The sequence below is a fragment of the Vombatus ursinus genome, unplaced genomic scaffold (assembly GCF_900497805.2).
Source record: "Vombatus ursinus unplaced genomic scaffold, bare-nosed wombat genome assembly UNPS02014810.1, whole genome shotgun sequence".
In the NCBI taxonomy this organism is placed as follows: Eukaryota; Metazoa; Chordata; class Mammalia; order Diprotodontia; family Vombatidae; genus Vombatus; species Vombatus ursinus.
The window spans coordinates 46,080,923-46,100,057 of NW_020954588.1; the positions used below are offsets into that span (position 1 = coordinate 46,080,923).

General features: G+C 40.6%; 1 protein-coding gene across 2 annotated transcripts in view; it reads right to left on the reverse strand.

The window, feature by feature from the left end:
- Positions 1-19,135, reverse strand: part of ARHGEF26 (Rho guanine nucleotide exchange factor 26) — a 140,013-nt gene that overhangs the window by 101,249 nt on the left and 19,629 nt on the right. For both annotated transcript variants that reach the window (XM_027876052.1, XM_027876053.1), the window contains exons 5-6: positions 8,998-9,054; positions 6,227-6,387 (exon numbers count right to left, since the gene is read on the reverse strand). In XM_027876052.1, the coding sequence (XP_027731853.1) occupies positions 6,227-6,387; positions 8,998-9,054 (218 nt within the window). The remainder of the gene's footprint in view (positions 1-6,226; positions 6,388-8,997; positions 9,055-19,135) is intronic.

Here is a 19,135-nt window from a genome sequence, read left to right on the forward strand (position 1 = left end):
TAAGGAATATAAATACGATAAATGCAAGGTAATTAATTTTGGCAGGGTACTAGCAGCTAAGTGTGGACAGATCAGAAAAAGGTGAGCAAGACCTGGGGAAAAAATTAGCCATTCTATGAGGCAGAGGTGAACATGGAGTGCATCCCAAACACGGAGGACGGCCTGTGCAAAGTCATGGAGACTGGAAATGTGGTATCACTGGTGAGGAACAGTCAATATGACTAAACTGAAGAGAACATGAAAGGAAGTAATATATGAAAAGTTGGGAAAGGTAAGTTGGAACCAGATTGGGAATGGGCAAGAAGCAAATTCCTCTAGGTTCATTCTCAAGGAAATAGGGAGCCACTAGACTTCATTAAGCAAGTGAAGGAATTTCCATTCAATTGCGAAAGTTACCTTCCTAAAGTATAGGTCTAACCATGTCACTGTGCTGCTACCCAATGAACTCCAGCAGATCCCAATAACCTCCAAGAGCTCTTCCCAATGAGCTTAATTTTCCAGGCTTCTTATACTTTACTCCCCTTCACATCCTCTTTCAAGTGACTCTAGCCTTCTGTCTGATCCTCCAACAAGGTCCTCCATCTCCTGACTTCAAACTTCTTGACTGGCTGTCCCCTCATGCCTGGAGTTTTCTTCTTTGCTATTTCCTCACCACCATCTCCTACCTTCTTTGGCTTCCTTCAAGACTCAGCTTCAATTCCACTTTCTAGAAGAGGCCTTTCCCAAAAGTCCTCTCCCTACTCCCTACCCCATGGATGATGCCTTGTTCCTGAGATTTGTGAGCAGAGAAGGAGCTGCCCACTAGGGACCAAACTTCCAGTTGGGCAACATTTCCTTCCTTCCTCCCTCCCTCCCTTCTTTCCTTCCTTCCTTCCTTCCTTCCTTCACTTCCTTCCTCCCTCCCTTCCTTTCTTCCTTCCTTTCTCCCTCCCTCCCTTCCTTCTTTCCTTCGTTCCTTCCTTCCTTCCTTCTTTTCTTCTCTTTCCACATAGAGTATCACATCCCTACTTGCAGGTGCTCTGCCCAAAGGGCATGATCTCTGAAACCCCAAATGACTCTGGTCCCAGACCACACCCTGCTTGGTCAATGTTTATGCCTGATTGGCTCAGAACGAATGGAAATAACAATTGTTTCTGTTTTCACCAGAAACCCTAAGGATCTTCCCCTCCCACATCTATTTTTTTTTTAAAGAAGCCATTCTTTGCCTCATTTTTTATTAAGCCTTACTCACTGAATGGGCGCTGCCTCAGTCAAACTGAGTCCGATTAAGAACCTTAGCTTGAAAAGGCCAAGGTCCCCTACTGCATCCTGGGCCACCTCCAGTTGTCCTGATCTGTATCTGGCCACTGGACCCAGATGGCCCCAGAGGAGAAAGTGAGGCTGGAGACTTTGCACAGCCATCCCTCACTTAAATGCAATTCACTTGCATGTTATGGCATCACCTCCCTGATGTCATGGTCCTCTTTGAGAACAAAGGATAAGCAGCAGCAGCAACATGTCCAGTTTACCTTGTATATACCGTGTTGTACGGAGTTATTGGGATACTTTTTCCGCCATTAAACTATGAGCTTCTAGAGGTCAAGGACTGTTTTTGTCTTTCTTTTTATCCCTAGCACTTAGCACAGTGCCTTGTACACAGTAAGCATTTAAATAATGCTTATTGACTGATGTTTTGCAGAATGTAGAGTGTATAAGTTCCCTTGAAAAATTTAGATATTGAGGGGCAGCTAGGTGGCATGGTGGATAGAGCACTGGCCCTAGAGTCAGGACGACCTGAGTTCAAATCCAGCCTCAGACACATAACACTTACTAGCTGTGTGACCCTGGGCAAGTCACTTAACCTCATTGCCCAACCAAAAACAAAACAAAAATTTAGATATTGAAAGGGAAAATCCAATTTTTTAAAAAAGTTTTGTAAAGCAGAGCCAAGATTAAGGGCAAGAAGACAGGTGGTCATCTTGTGGAGGGGAGAATGGGGGCATGGACACACTGAGAAACACTTTTTAATATTTAAATTCCTTCTACACCTCCCATTGCCTATGGAATAGCCCAAGGCCCTGAGCCTGCTTCCAACTTCTGCCTGGCCCACACTGGTCAACAGTCAGTACTTCCAGAATAAGTACAACCAATAGATATGCTGTCTAAGAAACAAACTAGCAATGAAGATTTTGTACAAGAAGGAAACCTAAACATATACACGTATATCAAAAGGATGTTAACAATTACAGATAACTACAGTTACAACAACTCTTGCTGTTATCTACCCCTCTTTCAAAGTACTCTACCAGGGACACCCTCTTAATTCATAAAGTAACCATCCATCTCAATGCTGAATCGTTCCCTTGTTATCTACTAGTAAGCACAGCAACGTATTTGAAAAAAAATCATGCCGTGTTCCTAAAGGGGTCAAGGGCAAATCACCAGCCCAGATCTTTAAAATGGGCACAAAGGACTGATTAGCAGCAACAAACTTTGCTCCTCTTGTAACCTCAGCAGCCAAAACCTAAATCACCTTTCACCCGGGGTCACCGTTTTCCATTAGCTGAAAATAAAATCATGGAAGATAAACCCATGGAAGTCACTTAAGAAATCCACTTCTTTCTTAATCTGCCCTGTCCAACTTTGTGACTGATAATTTGCATCACCCCAAAGTTCCCTCTTAGAATGGCAAGCTCTGAGAAACTCTCATACATAAGCATTTCTGTTATCATTTTGTGATTTCATTCTAGAAAGCCAAACAGTCTAGATAAAACAGGAAGGCATTTTGTAGTAAAATGGACCTGAAAGTGAAATGTGACCTCAATGTTCACAAAGAGCTACTAGATTCCCCCCCAAAAATAAGATTTTTTGAACTAAAGTAAGTAAACTTTTGAGATGAATAGATGTGATGCTCTTAAATAGTATGTGTGTGTGGATATCATATGTTTGTGTTTGTGTGTGTGTGTGTGTGTGTGTGTGTGTGTGTGTGTGTGTGGCTTCTAGAATAATTATAGTACAAAGATACAGAATTATTGTATAAAATATAAAAGTTTTTTCTTTGATGAACTATACACAACAAATCAAGTATCCTGTGGGTAGCCATTCAAACCTAAAGCACTGAAAGCAAATAAAAGACAAAAAAAAAAAAAAAGGAAAACTATTCTATTCTTCCCAATTGGAGGGGAAGCTCTAGTTTTACTGTTTAAACAATAAACGAGTATCTAACAATGAAATCACAAAATGGAAACAATAGTTCCAGAGCAAATAGCCCAAAATTAAACTGGAATACTTTCTAAATAATTTAAGATCTTACATGAAGTTCTAACTGCCTATTAATGGCAAATGCCAGGATTTGTTCATCATTCTTTGTGGGATCAGCATCATTGGTCCAGAGCTGAAAGGGAACTCAGAGAGGTCCTTTAGTTCAACTTTTTCATTTACAGATAAGGATCTAGGGGTTCAGAGAGACCAGGTGACTATCCAAGGGCACACAGGTTTTAAGTAGAGAGCTGAGATACTAACTTGGGTCCCCATAGCTGCAAGTCCAGTGCTAAGAGGTCAGTATTCTACCCATTGCATAAACCTCATTTGATCGCCTATGAATTCATCATATATGGGTATGCATGTATATACACACATATATACACACACATACATGTGTGAATGTATATACATCGATATATACATACGTGTGTATATACACATACATATGTATGTATGTGTGTATATATATAATATTTTTAGTGTTCGTTTTTTAAAATTTTGAGTTTTAAATTCTCTCCCTTTCTCCAGTCCCTCCTCCATCCATGAAGAAGTCAAGCAATATATCAATTATGAAGTCATGTTTCCATATTAGCCAAGCTGAAAGAAAAAAAGAAAGAACAGTGGAAAAAGTTTGCTTTGATCTGCACCTTTGAATTTATCTAATACCTTCTTTTTATTTTCACTCTGAAGCAATTCTTAAGTTCACAGGGTTTTATGAAGTGGAAGAAAAGAGAGAGTAAATTTCCAGGCATGGTGAATGGCTAATGCCAAAGTATGGAGAAAGAAAATGGAGCATCATGACCAAGGTACAGAGAGGAGGCCAGTTTGACTAGATCATAGAATTCTGGAGGGGAAGTCATGTCCAATTAGACTGGAACGATAGGTTGGGGCCAGGTTGTGAAGGGCTTTAAAAGCTGAACATAGAAGTTAACTAGAGTTAACTGAGTAGGGGAGCTCCATGTTTAGATCTGTGCTTAAGGAAGATCTCTTTGGTACCTGGAGTGCTATCTCTACTTGAGACAAGACCAGTTAGGAGGCTGCTGAAATAATCAAGGTAATAGATGATGGAAGAATGGGAGTTGTGTGAGTAGAGAGATAAGGGCTCAGATTTGAGTAATGTTGTAAAGGTACAAATGGTATGATTTGGCAATTGATGGGATAGGTGGGCTGAGATAGAGTGAGGAGTCAGGGTTACAAACCTGGGACCCTGGAAGGATGGTTATGCCTTGGACAGAAATCGGGAAGTCTGGAAGAGGGAAAGGTTTAGATAATGACTGGTATTACAGTGGATTCCATTGAGAAGACTTCCTAGATTTCTGAAGTTTAATGAAATTGGGACAATGCCATTGGCAAATGGAAGCAAAACCTCACCATTCAAAGGAAATCCTTCTTTTATTTGGACTTTAAACAAGCAGTTTTCCATGACCCTGGTAAATGCCTTCAGCAAACACATATCTCTCTGGGAAACACTTTATTGATGTCAACATTCAGAGGAATATTGATCAGTTATCTCTGTAGGTGAGCCTGCTGTAAAGTCTTATATGATAACATGGGTGTGAGAGTTATCAAAGGTCAGAAGATCTCTCCCCACAAACACTTTCCTTTTCTAGATGACATGGGTCAGGATCTCCAAGCTCAGCATGCTCCCTCACATCTGCCATCCTCTAATTCGTGGAGAAACATTTAACCACAAAGCCTTTATTAAGTGCTCACTCTGTGCCAGACCCTGGGTCAGCGTCCAGTCCCTTTCCTCGGGAAGCTTATCTTTCACTAGGGGAGATGTGATGCGTTCATAAGCAAGGGCCAAAGAAATACAAGGTGATTGAAGAGGGGTAACAATCAACTGGAGGAAACTCTCGAAGGAGCTGGAGAGATGCTAGCAGCTGAGCCACCCAGGGAACTGGGACAGGGAGGGGCTCTAAGAAGAGGAGATGAGAAAGAGGGCATTCTAGGTATGGACAAAGACTCAGAGGTGGGAAATCAAATATCACGGACAGAGAATGTTAAGGAAGTAGGCTTGGCTGGAACACAGAATGAGTGAGGGGGCACATAGTGTAACCAACCTGGGAAGATAAGCTAGAGCCAGGAAAACCCAGAATTTGAAGCCACATTACCCTGGAGATGCCACGAATGACCACAGAGGCATCTCTATCTAACTCCACATGTCACATACTACCCTATACCTATATAAAAATCCAGTCTTGCTTTAAAACAAAATAACACAAAATTTATTTGCTCACCAAGACATCTACTCCAGAGGTATCAAACTCAAATAGAAATGGAAGGGTGAGGACTAAATCATAAAAAAAGATCCCTCCCTGAAGGGCATATTGACTTAGAAAACCACAGATTAACATTATGTTCTATTGTGTTTTTATTTATTTATTAAACATTTCCTAATTACATTTGAATCTGGTTTTGACTGCACTCTGGATTGTTGCCAGAGCTATTCTGAGGCCATGTATTTTGACACCTCTGCTCTACCCCCTCCTTCAATGTTCTCAGAAACAGGAGTAGAAGGTAGGCAGAGATAGCAAGCAGGAGTTGGAAAAGTGGATTAATTTAATCATCACCTTGGGTCCTGCCCCAAAAGGTCTAGAATTCTGAAGAAAGACAGTGAACCTTAATTGACCAGCCACATGCTGCATCCCAGCTTGTCCTATCACATAGCTTTTGAACTTCCTGACATAGTGGTAGAAGCATAGCAAAAGGAATCATTTCCCACATCTTATCCTCTCTTCCTTCAGTGATGACCCAGCCAGAAAGCAATTAGCTCAATATAAAGCCATGGTAAGAGGACAGATAAGTATTATCAATGATGTTAAGATGCTTCACATACCAATGCAGTTGGCTGGAAAACTTTGGAACAATTTCATGATCACTAACTTTTTTTTCCAAATAATGCAGATAATGAACCAAGGTGCTAGGGACAATCAGCCTCTTGGTTAGACCCAATGCCAGCTGCTGGGGTCCCCACACTCACTTTTTGCTGGCCTCACAGACATCAGCGATGTTGGAGAAAAGATGGTGGCTCTCAGTTTTGGTCATTGTATCACTCAGCTCTTTAGAATTTTTAAACATCCGTATCAAGATCTCCAAGCTGAGTAAGTAGGAATGTTCCGAGGATATTACTTCAAACATAGCCTAGGAGCAGGAAAGATTTGTTGTTAACCCTTCTGCATGATATAATCACCAAATACACATTGTGAAATCTGGAAAAAGTTAGTATCATCCTGTATGTGACATGTATACTAGGATTTCCTAGAAATCACCAAAAATCACGCTCAGAACAGAACTGGAAGTAAGGTCCCTGGAAAAAGGGATTGTTTCAATCTTTGCTTTTGTATCTAGTGTCTAGCCCAGGGTCTGTGTGTAGTAGGGTCTTAATAAATAAATGCCCATTGGTTGAATGACATAGGAATGTGATGGCAATGATTTGGGGGAAGGGTAACAAGGTCTACAGATTCTAAAGACATGCCCTAGACAACTGGGAGGACACTGGAGGGATGATGGGGTAGAGTGAAGGCAGTTTAATGTAAGCAGAAAAGAGCCAGAGTTTGGATTTGAATCTGTAGTTCTGGCTCCTTACCACCTGGGTGATTTGAAGAAAATCACTTCCCATTCCCTGGGCCTCAGTTTCCTAATCTGTAAAATTAGGAGGATGGCCGAGATGATTTCAAAAGCTGTGGGTAGGGTTAAATCCTTTGGCTTACAGCACATCCTTTCAGAACCCAGAATGCGTGTTTCACAATGACGCCAGGGTTCAAAGAGAATTATGCACCTATAGATAGACACCTTCCCTCCTCCTAGCTATCAAGGTCCCTATTTCTTCACAAGCAACTGATAACTCTCTTCCTAATTTATGCCAACTTAATCACACTCTGCTGTGGCCAAGTCATTAAAGAGCCACATCACATTCCATGGGACACCAGTCCATGAGTGTTTCTTAAGCACTTACTATGTGCTAAGCATTCTGCAAGGTGCTGGCCAGAACACAGACCCTGCCTTCAAAGAGTTCACGTTCCAAAGCAGGAACCATGTGCCCTTGGCAAGCCCACGGCTAAATAAGTCATTCTACCCGTTCCATAAGCAGCTCTCATTCCTCTTCTCAAGCCTTCAAAAAGACAATGAGGTTATTCTAGCAACTCCCAGGAATCCTGCGTCTGCGTGAGAGCACACGTCCCTGTGAGACGGGAAGCTCCTTGAGGGTAGGGACTGTTTTTGCCTTTCTTGGTACCCCTTAACACAGTGCCTAGCACATACAGGAACTCAACAAATGTTTGTTGACTGATTATTCATCTGTGCACACACATATACATGCCGGTTCTTAAAAAAAAATCTGTTAATGAAAATTAAATAACTTCATTTGTGGGAGTATGACAACATACTCTCACTTAACTGAGCAATGCCCTAACCTCTGATGCTTTCCATCTGAAATAACACTTCACACCAATAAAGGAAAAGTATACTTTATCGAGACAAAATATACCCAGAAAATTTAAACTTGGAAAAAAAGTCCTTCTTTTCCCAAAACCTTATTGAATGTTGCTGGTGGGTTTTGGCCTTCAAATATAGCACCTTCAAATGATTTTCAAAAGGCAAGAACCAAAGCCTTTTGCAACCAAAATTCCCCAAATCAATATTTCATAGGATTGTAGGTTTGGAGAATGAAATGACCTTAGAAACAATATTCCCTGCCCCTTTATTTTACAGAGAAAAAAACTGTAACTCCGAGAGAGAACGTTTACAATCAGAGAACCAGAAAGTGGCAGAGTCAAGCTTGGAAATCACTCTTCTTCTGACTCCGATTACAACGTTCCTTCCACAATATCCCCCTACCTTGGTCACATAAAAGATCACATGGTAAAAACATCATATGAAGAAATGGAAAATCAATTAAAAGTTTGGATACCATGGAACCTTCCCCAGTTGTTTTTTTTTTAAGGCAATTGGGGTTAAGTGACTTGCCCAAGGTCACACAGCTATTAAGTGTCAGGTGTTTGGTCTGAGGCCGGATTTGAACTCAGGTCCTCCTGACTTTAGTGCCGTTGCTCTATCCACTGTGCCACCTAGCTGCCCCCTTCCCCAATTGTTAAGAGCAAGATAAAGGACTTGAAAACTTACCAAGAAGGCTAAATGTGGAAGAAGCAAAAGGGAAAAGACATTACCTTCAAAGGGAAGAAAAATAGGGCATTGCAGAATTTAAGAAGCTTCACACCTATTTTTTAGAATTATATATTCGAATTCTGAAAATTGTTATTCAGTAGAAACAAATGGAATGTAATCTATTTAAATTCATTACCTATTAAGAGAAAAACAAATACCTGCTTGAGATGCTACATATGTCTAAGTGAGACTCCAGTTGTAAGGCATTAGGAATTACCTTGTTTGAAAACTTTTGCTGTGGTATCAATATTTTGAAAATTTCTTTTGGTAATAAAACAATAATTTGGTTGATATCTTCAAGATGTTTTATTAAACAGATATTAATAGCTAATGTCTATGAAGTATTATAAGGTTTGCAAAGAAAGAAATTATTAACCTTCATCAGTTACAACATCCTACCATCATTTAATTGATTGAAATTAATTTTGTTTCGGAAATCTAAGGACGTGATGGTGGCCTGATAGATGGCTGGAGATGCCTGTGGTTGAATATCATTTAACTGTGACAAAGCTAAAAAATAAGAAATATGCAAAACACATACACATAATTTATTGTCATAGAACAACATTCTCGTTATCAAAAGCATACCTCTTGCCTCTTTCTTTCCTCCTGGCTAATAGTTTGGGATAATCCATTCTTTTTCACCTAAATGGAAAATTAAAAAAATGAAATTCAGTACACCCATTCTTTGGGCAACAATATCTTTATTCAGGGAGATGGATGCCTGCAAGCCCTTCCAGCAGGTGATGAATGAAAGGAAATCATGAAAAACACTGACCTCCATGTGTCTCCTGTTTGACAGAGGCCTGAGAGAAGATCTGATCCCACTAGAAAATGAGCCCAAGCTTCAGCAAATCTGATAAAAAAGAAACCTGCTCTATAGAGAGCTGCTGCAAAAATGTCTGTGGTAAACACTTAATACGGTCTTGTTGACTTGATGTGAAATGGCAGGAAGACTGATAACCTATTCCATTCTAGGTTTAAATCATTATTAATGCCTTAACTTAACTTCTCATGTCGAAGATCCAAAAAACACTGATAATAAGTCACATGCCTCTACAAGACTAAACAGAAGAAAAAGACAACAATGGCTATAACTTCGTTAAGTTCACTTTTCAGGTTCATGTTACCCCAAAGCTATAAAAAGAACATTAAATGTGGATTCTGTAAGAAATATCCAATAAAAACTTTATAGATTTCTTTCAAATGTCATAAAGGCCAAAATAATTCCCCAAAACAAACTCAAATAGAATCCTTTTCTGTGGATGAGAAGTTGACGTTTGGACATGGTGCCCAGCAATTCCCTTTAGAAGCCATTAAACCAGAAAAATAATTGAAACATTTGCCTTTGAACTAGTCTTCTTGCATTTTCATTTGTGTTATTGTAACTTGATTCCATTTACAATACATTTTCATCTATTAGCTTCAGCTCACATTACACGCGATTAGATTTCTGAACCAAGGATGGAAGCCTTTTAAAACATTTCCTATAAGACCACATTTACTCTTGGCTTGGGTAATAAGGCCACAGCTAATGAATGGATGAGACTGGTCATCATAAACTTCTAAAGGAAAGCTTGAGATAGAGGAGACAGAACACAACAAAATCCACTGTTAACATGGAGGACAGATAGTATAAACCCATCTTCAATAAAGGTCATTGTAATATTGAAAACCTTGGTTGTTGTTTTAAACAAATACAGCCATTGTTGTGCCTGGCTAGAGCTATTCAGACGTTGGAATTAATTTGTGATGAAGTAAACTGATGGGCTCTATAGTGCCATCCTTTTAGTCAGAGAATACACTGGTGAAAGAAAGGGTAGGAAGCCATTCAAGCAAAGCCTTGCAATGTGGAGGATGGATGGTAAGAGCAGCAGGAATCAATCCAGACAGATTGATGGTATAACTGACAAGGGTAAACCCCAAAATTTTGCTTGGATCCCTAAGATTTACACCTTTTCCACTACAAAGATAACATTTCTGGTGAATTACTTTATGAAGTATAAACAACAAACATGCTGTGTCCAAGGCATCATTTTTACCCAAAGATTACAAATGCTATGAGCAATTTTATTATAGTTTCTTTTTTGTTACAAGATTGCTGTAGATTTAAGACCAGAAAAGGGAGGCAGACAGAGAAAACAAGCCAGAAATACACTGATTTACAAGCAGAACAAAGCCAGACAACAACAACAGCCAGTGAACTCTTCAGCTATCTTGACATTGTACCCTAAGGATAACAGCAGCTTGCCACCTAACCGGCAGCTGCAGCTCCCTATATGTCTGGAGTTCTTAATCTTTTGTGGGTCATGCACCTTTCCGGCAGTCCAGTGAAGAAGACTGTGCACCCTGACTCAGAAGAATGTTTTTAAATGCTTAAAAGAAGACATGAAACCAACTATGTTGAAATACAGATGTAATATTTTTCCTATCCAAGTGCACAGACTCCTCCTCATAAACTCTATCCAGAGGCCCGAGGTTAAGAATCCCCACTATTTATTTGTGTTGTGTGCCCCCCCCCATAGAATGTCAACTTATTGAGAGTGAAGATTATTTTACTTTTTTATTTGAATCTCCAGTGCTTAGCATGTAGCAATTCTTTAATCAGTGTTTTTCCATTCCATTTCAATAACGGTGATGCCTACCAACATTAGCAGCAACCATGGGGTCATGCTATACATAAGCAATATGTGACCTAGGCTAGGGCAGGGAAGGTTGCTTCGGGTTTCAATCCAGCTCAGCCATTTGGTGCCATCTCTGCCATCCTGGGAAAGTCACTCCACTGTGCCTAGGTCCTCCTCTATAAAATGAGAAGGTTGGACTGAGTGACCTCTAGGGTCCCTCTCAGCTCTAAATCTATGAGCCTACATTACTGTCACCAGCCTTAGTTTCTTAGTTTGGAAAAAGTTGCTAGTATAAATTCAAAATACTAGAAAGCCAGCTCCTGAGACAGACGACATGGTGTGCTTCAAACTCTTTTTCTCAAGGGCATGGGACCTTTCCCAACGGAGAATCAGTTGGGACCTTTCCCGTCACCATTTAACTCCACTCAACCCGACATTTCTTAAGTCGCTACTTTGTGTGAGGGGCTGCGTCAAACAGAGGGGGCATGAAAACAAAAGGAAAACTATTTCCTCCTCAAATTGTCATGTACCTCCTCCTACCCTCTAATAGCTTATCTTCTATTGGGGGAGGGGAAGGCACGTAAAATCAATAATAGAAGGAAAATAGGAGGAAAAGAGCAATAATAATTAAGGGGAATGAATGATGATCAAAAGGGCCCAACTGTCCTTTAGCTTGGACGCCATGGTGGTCAGTAGTTATTCCTTTACCAGATTCTTCCCCAGGTACAGCTTCCTTTCTCCAATAAGACCCTGGCCACAACGCAGCAATTAAAAAGTTGGCATAATCTGACTTCCATCTCTTACCTTTCCTCTTCCCTTATCCCTAGAAAATTTTCTACTCTTAGCAGGACTCACTGGAAATGATTATTACTAACTAAAACAATAGCTGACATAAGTTTTATCATGAGCTAGACATGTTATCTCACAAAACCCCTGAGATATAGGCATAGGTAATATGACCTCCATTTTGCATATGAGAAACTGAGACTGAGCAGTGAAATGACTTGCCTATGGTCATATAGCTATTAAGGGAGGGAAGTGGGATCTCAACTCTAAGTTCAGAGTTCTTTCCTCTTCACCATGCAGTCATGGGTTGGAAAGGCTGACAACTAAGAAGAGATTCTTCCAGAACTACTTCTCTCAAGGGCAGATTTCCAGTGGGTATTTTGACTGATAAGAAGTCCTCCTTGCCCAAGGAATACAGGAGACCCGTGGCCCGAAGAATTAGCAAGAGTTTTAGCTATAGCTAAAAGCATGAAGATTTTTTTTCATTCTAAATTTAACTAACACATTTAAGAAACACACACACACACACACACACACACACACAAGAACTTTTCCATATGTAAAGTAGAACAGAAAAAATAGGATTCTTTGTGAAACCCCAAAATCCAACATGTGACTTTCAAAGCTGTCCGGTGTGTTTGTGTTTCCTTCAGTTTTCTTCCATCTCAAAAAAAAAATCCTTCAATGATCCTCTTTCCTTTCTTTTCTCCTTTTTTTCCTGGGAAAAGTTGTCACAAACTCCTCTCTTTCCTTTCCTCATTCCCCCTACCCTACCAATAAAGAAAGAAAAATACAATCCTTGTAGAAAATACACACAGCCAAACAAAACAAACCCACACACTGGCCATGTGCAAAAATGCACATCTCAATCCGCACCTTGGGCCCATCACCCCTCCATGATGGATGGCAGTACAATCCCACTGATCAGAGCTATGACATCTTGCATTCACTGAGTTTTACCCTAAGTCTAAAATACCTGGTGAATTCAATTCCTTAAGTCTTTCATGAGAGTAAAAAATGAAACCTCTTAGGGTTACTGGGAAGTTAATTTTACTAGGGGACCAGTGCCATTTATATCATTCTTTAAAATAGGTAAAATGTACTCCCTTACAACAATCCTATGAGGGGGATAGTGCAGGTATTATTATTCCCATTTTACAGATGTTGAAACAGATTCACAGGTGAGGTATGCTTAGGGTCACACAGCTAGTGGCAGAGCCAGTGTTCAAATCCAAGTTTCAGTCAATCAATCTAGAAACATTTATTAAGCACCTACTATATGCCAGACACTGTGCTAAGTGCCAAGAATACAAAAAGAGGCAAGCACAGTCCCTGCGCCCAAGGAGCTTACAATCTAATGGGGGGAACAACATAGAAATAAACATATACAAACAAAGTTATATACATGATAAGTAAGAAATAATTAATAGAGGAAAGGCACTAGAATTAAGAGGGGATGGGGAAGGCTTCCAGTAAAAGAAGAGATTTTAATTAGGAATTAAAGGAAGCGAGGAGGTCAGTAGGTGAACACAGGAAGGAGAGCCCTCCAGGCATGGTGGGCAGCCAGGGAGCTAAGAGATGGAGTGTATTCTTCACAGAATAGCCAAGAGGGCAGAGTTACTGGATCGAAGAACATAGGGAGGGGAGTAAGGTATAAGAAGACTTGACAAGATGAGAGGAGGGTAAGATCTGAATGCTAAACATTGGAACATTTTGTATTTGGTCGTAGAAATAATAGGGAGCCACTGGAGTTTATTGAGAAGGGGTGGTGGCAGAGTCAGACCAGCAACTTTTGGAAAGTTGCTTTAGTGGCTGAATGGAGGATGGATTGTGGAGGAAACTTGAGGAAGGCAGACCCACCAGCAACTATTGCTATAGTTCAAGCATGAGGTGAGGAAACCTGCACTGGAGGGGGGGCAGTATCAGAGAAGAGGAGAGGAAGTAGTCAAAAGATGTTGCAAAGGTGCAAGGCAGAGCAGTTATGGGGCATCCGACAAAGTGAGGAATTCAAGACGTCTTCTAGGGTTCGAGGTTGGGGGACTGGGAGGATGGCGGTTCCCTCTATAGTAATAGGGGAGGGTTTGGGGGAAAGATCATGAGCTCAGTTGAGATGTCTACTGGACATTCTGTTTGAGATGTCTGAAAGTCAGTTGGAGACCCAAAGACAGGAAGATTTGAGAATTGTCAGTATTGAGTTGGTAATTAAATCCATGGGAGCTGAGATCACTGAGTCAGATAATACAGAGAGAAGAAAAGAAGGCCCAAGGCAGCACCCTTATTTAGAATCCAAGAGCCTTTCCAGTATGCTTCACTGCCCTAAAGAACCAAGTACTTATTGCTATGAATAACAATAATCTTCATCAAAAGTAGTTACCATCATTTGGGAGGGAGGGAGGGACAGTACTTTGGCTATGAATAAATGAATAAAGCATTTGTTAAGTACCTACTGTGTGCAAAGCACCAGGGATACAAATAGAAAAATCAGATGTCCTTGGTCTGGAGTTCATAGTCTAAAGAGGGAGACCACACATGGGAAACTTTCAGCTGCAAGACAGTCAGTCCTTAGGGTACAGAGGCAAAACCTCTTCTATGGCATTTCCACTGGTAAAATCAGATCCATTTCTGATGCAGAACCACTCAACAGTGCCAAGGACTTTGGGGGAAGAACTTGCTTTTCTGGGCTGTTGGCAGCTATGGGTGTAGAGCCTGTAGGAGCAGCTGCCAGGCTACAGTTGCTTCCCAGGATGATGGCCAAGGGCACCAGACTGGAAGTCTTGCTATTCCTAAGGCTCTTGGGTTCAGGTCCTAGCTGTCTCCATCAGGATGGTGGTGAAAGCTGTGGTCGGTGTTTGCCCTGCTGGGCATATGCTGGCTTCTGTCTCTCCCTCAGGTTGCCTTCCTGTTGAAGCTAGTCTAGCCTGCCTGCCCTCGGAGTGGCTGTTGGGAGTGGCAGGTGGTGAGGATGCCTGGTCCCTTCTTCACAGGAATTACTCTCCTGGATGATGACTGTGGAAGCTGGACTGGGGGTCAGAGGGGATGTTCTCATGATCCCAAGATTCTTAGGCCTATCTGCCTGTTGGTGGCATTTCATCAGTAACTTTTTCTGGTGATAACAGGGGAGGTGGAACTCATCTTCACAATGATTTCCCCCCCCAACAAATTCTATAATGAATATTCCATTAACAGGAAGAAATAGGTTCATCACAGCTTTGTATAAAATGCTCCTTTAAAAATGTCACCTCAAACTTGGCCTCAAAGACATATGAGAATGCCTCTCCCTCTTTTTTTTTTTGGAGGTGGAGGGCTATAGATGTGGAATACAGCATATGCTGTTTGACAGTCAATGTATTGATTAATTTTGCTGAACTTCATTTTTACCCTCTTTCTTTTTTTTACTTGTTCTTATCAGGAATGAGCTTCTGGGTAAGGGAAGGGGAAGGAATGAGAAATGAAGGTAATATTAAAAAAGGAATAACAATACAACTTTAAAATATAAAAATAATCTCATCAATAAGAAATAAGGTCATGTGTAGTAGCTCCCACGGTCAAAAGTTTTTCTGGCCTTCAAATAATTCCAGGAAGCACTCATGGATAATTAGTGAAAAAAACTCGAAATCTGGGACATAGGCAATCTTAAAGGTCCAGACTTGAGAGTTAAGGCAAACAAGTTCAGCATGGCTGGTGGCCAAGCCCTGGCTTTCCAACAGTCCTATCCTCCCACTGGCTGTTCTCCTTCTTCACAGCATACCTCAGACCTCAGCTCTGCCACACCCTGAGTGAGTGAGAAAAATTCACTCTCGAGATTTCACTCCTGGCCAAAGGAGGAAGGAATGACCAAATCAGCAGCTGCTACTATGTCCAGTGAGATGCAGCAGGGCAGTGGAGGCATGGGGGATGGGGGGAGAGAAGAACATGTGGGGGGGGGGGGGAGGAGAACATGAGAGCTGTCTTTACGTGCCTGAGGAATGGTGATGTGAAAGGAGGATTCAATTTACTCTGCTTGGCCCCAGAGAACAGAGCTAAGTGGGATGTTACAGAGGCAGGTGTAGATTTAAATGAATGAAGAATTCCCTGGCAACTGGAGCCATGCCAAAGGGGGAGGGCCTGGCTGGGAAGAGTAAAGGTTGGCCCTCCCTAGGAGTCTTCCAGCAGAGACTGGATGACCACATCTTAGAGATTTTGTGGTAAGGATTGCTGGTTAGCTCCTAAGGGCCACTCTAGACAGCCTCTGAGGTCTCTTATAACTCTCAAAGTCTGGAACCAGCTGGTCACATTCAGGCTCTATGAGCAAAGTCAGAATGGCCGATGGGAGATTGCCTTGGTTTCCCCATGTGTAAAATAAAAGGGGTGTATTAAATGACCTCTCAGGTTCCTAATAGCTCTTAATGGCTATGAGCTGGGATTAGGAAGAGATGGAAATGTGATCATTTCAAGAGCCCCAGAATCATGATTAGAGAGGGAAATTAATGTATATTCAAAAGAAGAAAAAACTCAAAAACCACAGAAGGAAAGAAGCTGGCTGAAATACAGGAGACAGAAATGAAACGAAAAGCCAAAAAGGAACACAAAATCGAAGGCAACCAAGGAATCAAAGAGAAAGGAAGAGAGAGTGTCAGAGAAGAGCACATGCCAGCTTTGAATGGTGCCCCTGAATCAGAAGCCTTTGGGATTTTCCCCTTTCAAATCAGTCAAGTGATCAATAAACCTAAACAAAACAACAGCTTGGCCTCCTTGGTTAACAAGGAACCAGCCCTCACATATGCTCTCATGCTCATTATGCCACCAGGCAGAGGGGGCATTCTTATTGTATACATATTTCCTAGGAAGAACTAAAAGGAAATGCAGCAGATCAATTATACTAGGGAGCCCTAACCTTCCTCTCTGAATGAATGAAACTTCAGAAACCTCTAAGTTTGGTGCTTTTCTCTCCAGATATAAAGGAAATTCAAGTGGGACCCCTCCTTTCTTTTGATAGCAACATGGCTACCACATTGAGCGTTGGAAATGCTGGCAAAGAAAAGAGCAAAGTGAACCTTGCTACACCCAGGTAACTCTGTGCCCTGAACTCACAGACACTTCCTTACTCCCTGCGTGTTTGCACTATGATATGGTAACATATTTCATCAGCAGAATGACCTGCAGAAGGAACTCGAGCCTAAATGCCAAGAGCTGGATGTGACCAGTGCCGATGCTTTCGGATACTTGGTCACGTTTTGGGCCATAAGAAACTACAGATAGGTAGATAATATGAACAGATGCAAAGGCAAATGAACCAAATGAGTTGTTATGATAACCACAATATCAATGCAAAAAAGAAACAACTCTTAAAAACCTCAGAATGCAGGGCAGCTAGATGGCACAGTGGATAGAACACCAACCCTGGATTCAGGAGGACCTGAGTTCAAATCCAGCCTCAGACACATAACACTTACCAGCAGTGTGACCCTGGGCAAGTCACTTACCTCCATTGCCTAGCCAAAAAACAAAACAAAACAAAACTCAGAACTCTCTAAAACCAGGATCCAGATAATAAAACTTACCTCCCACCTCTTCAATGAGAGACAATCAGTTTTTTCACAGAAAAAATCAAAGCAAACCCTCATGCACCCACAAAATTATCTGCCTTTATCTCACTTATACTTCCTTTTAGGAATATATATACATACATATATATGTATATATACATATATGTGTATATATACACACACACACATATATATACATATATGTACATGTGTATATATACATTTGTATGTATGTATGTATGTATGTATGTATACCTGTTGGAGGTAACTAGGTGGCTCAGAGCACTGTGCCTGGAGTCTGAAAGACCTGAGTTCACAGCCAGCTTTGGACACTTACTAGCTGTGTGACCCTGGGCAAGTCACTTAACCTCTGTTTGCCTTAATCCATTGGGGAAGGAGATGACAAACCACTCCAGTATCTTGGCCAAGAAACCTCATGGACAGTATGGTCTATGGGGCCACGAAGAGTTGGATACAAGTGAACAACATTTCTGTTACGTGGTAAAGTTATTTACTTGGGGTCAATGTGGGGAGATCGTGAATTATGATATTTTCAAAAGATCATCAATATTTTTAAATGCACAGAAGAAAACAAAAAGCAGTTCAAAAGGAGGCACAAATCCAGCAAATTTGTACCTAACTTGTTTACTACTACTACTACTATATACTACCACTACATACTACCACTACTACCACTATATTCTATTACTACTAGTACATCTATATTGTGCTTTAAGGTTTGCAAAAGGCTTTACAAGCACTATCTCATTTGATCCTCAGTTGAGCAATGTTAATTATGATACAAGAAGTATTTATACTATAACAGTACTATATGTCATAAATATGAGATATAATTATTTTATACAATAACCCTATGATTAATACATTGATACAAAATCCTCTAACAGAATTTCTCAGTTGTTTATATAATCCTCTTTCTTGTTCTTTATATATTAAATTTTTTACTTTTGTTGATGATTGTTAAGTTCATTATGAAAAAGGTAAAGCTAAAAAAATAATAAAAAATCAGCTTTCATCTGGCCATGGGAGATTTCTCATCCTCGTACTATCCCTGAAACTAGGCTCAATCTTAAAAGCAAAACACCTGTCACTTTATCTTAAGCAACTGATTAAAAAAATAAATAAATAAACTGATTTAAATTAAATTTACTTAAAATTAAGTAGCCAATTAAAAAATTTCATTTTATGGTGTATAATTATAATGACCAAGTTTGGTTACAGAAAAGAACTGAGAAAATGTTATCTACTTCCTTTCTTTGAAGAAGTGGGGAATTATGGGTGTGGAATGCTGCATATGTGTCAGACACTACTTAGGTTATTTTTGCTGAAAAGTTTTTCCTCTTCTTTCTTACTTATTCTTTGTTCCAAAGAAGAGCTCACTGGGTAGAGCAGGGAGAAGGTATTCAGAAATGATGGTGATATAAAATACAGCAACAAAATTTTTAAAAGTCACTTAAGAAAGCAAACTTAAAGGAAAAAACATAACAAAAATGCTTAAATCTGTAGCCATAATTTGAGGTAGGAGCAGCTACATGGCACAGTGAATAGACCACTGGACCCTGGAGTCAGAAGACCTGAGTTCAAATCTTGCCTCAGACACTAATTGTGTGACCCTGGACAAGTCACTTAACTCTTTTTCTTTTGGTTTCCTCATCTGTAAAATGAGCTGGAGAAGAAAATGGCAAACCACTCCAGCATCTTTGCCAAGAAAACTCCCAATGGGGTCATGAAGAGTCAGACATGACTGAAATGACTGAACAACATTCAAGC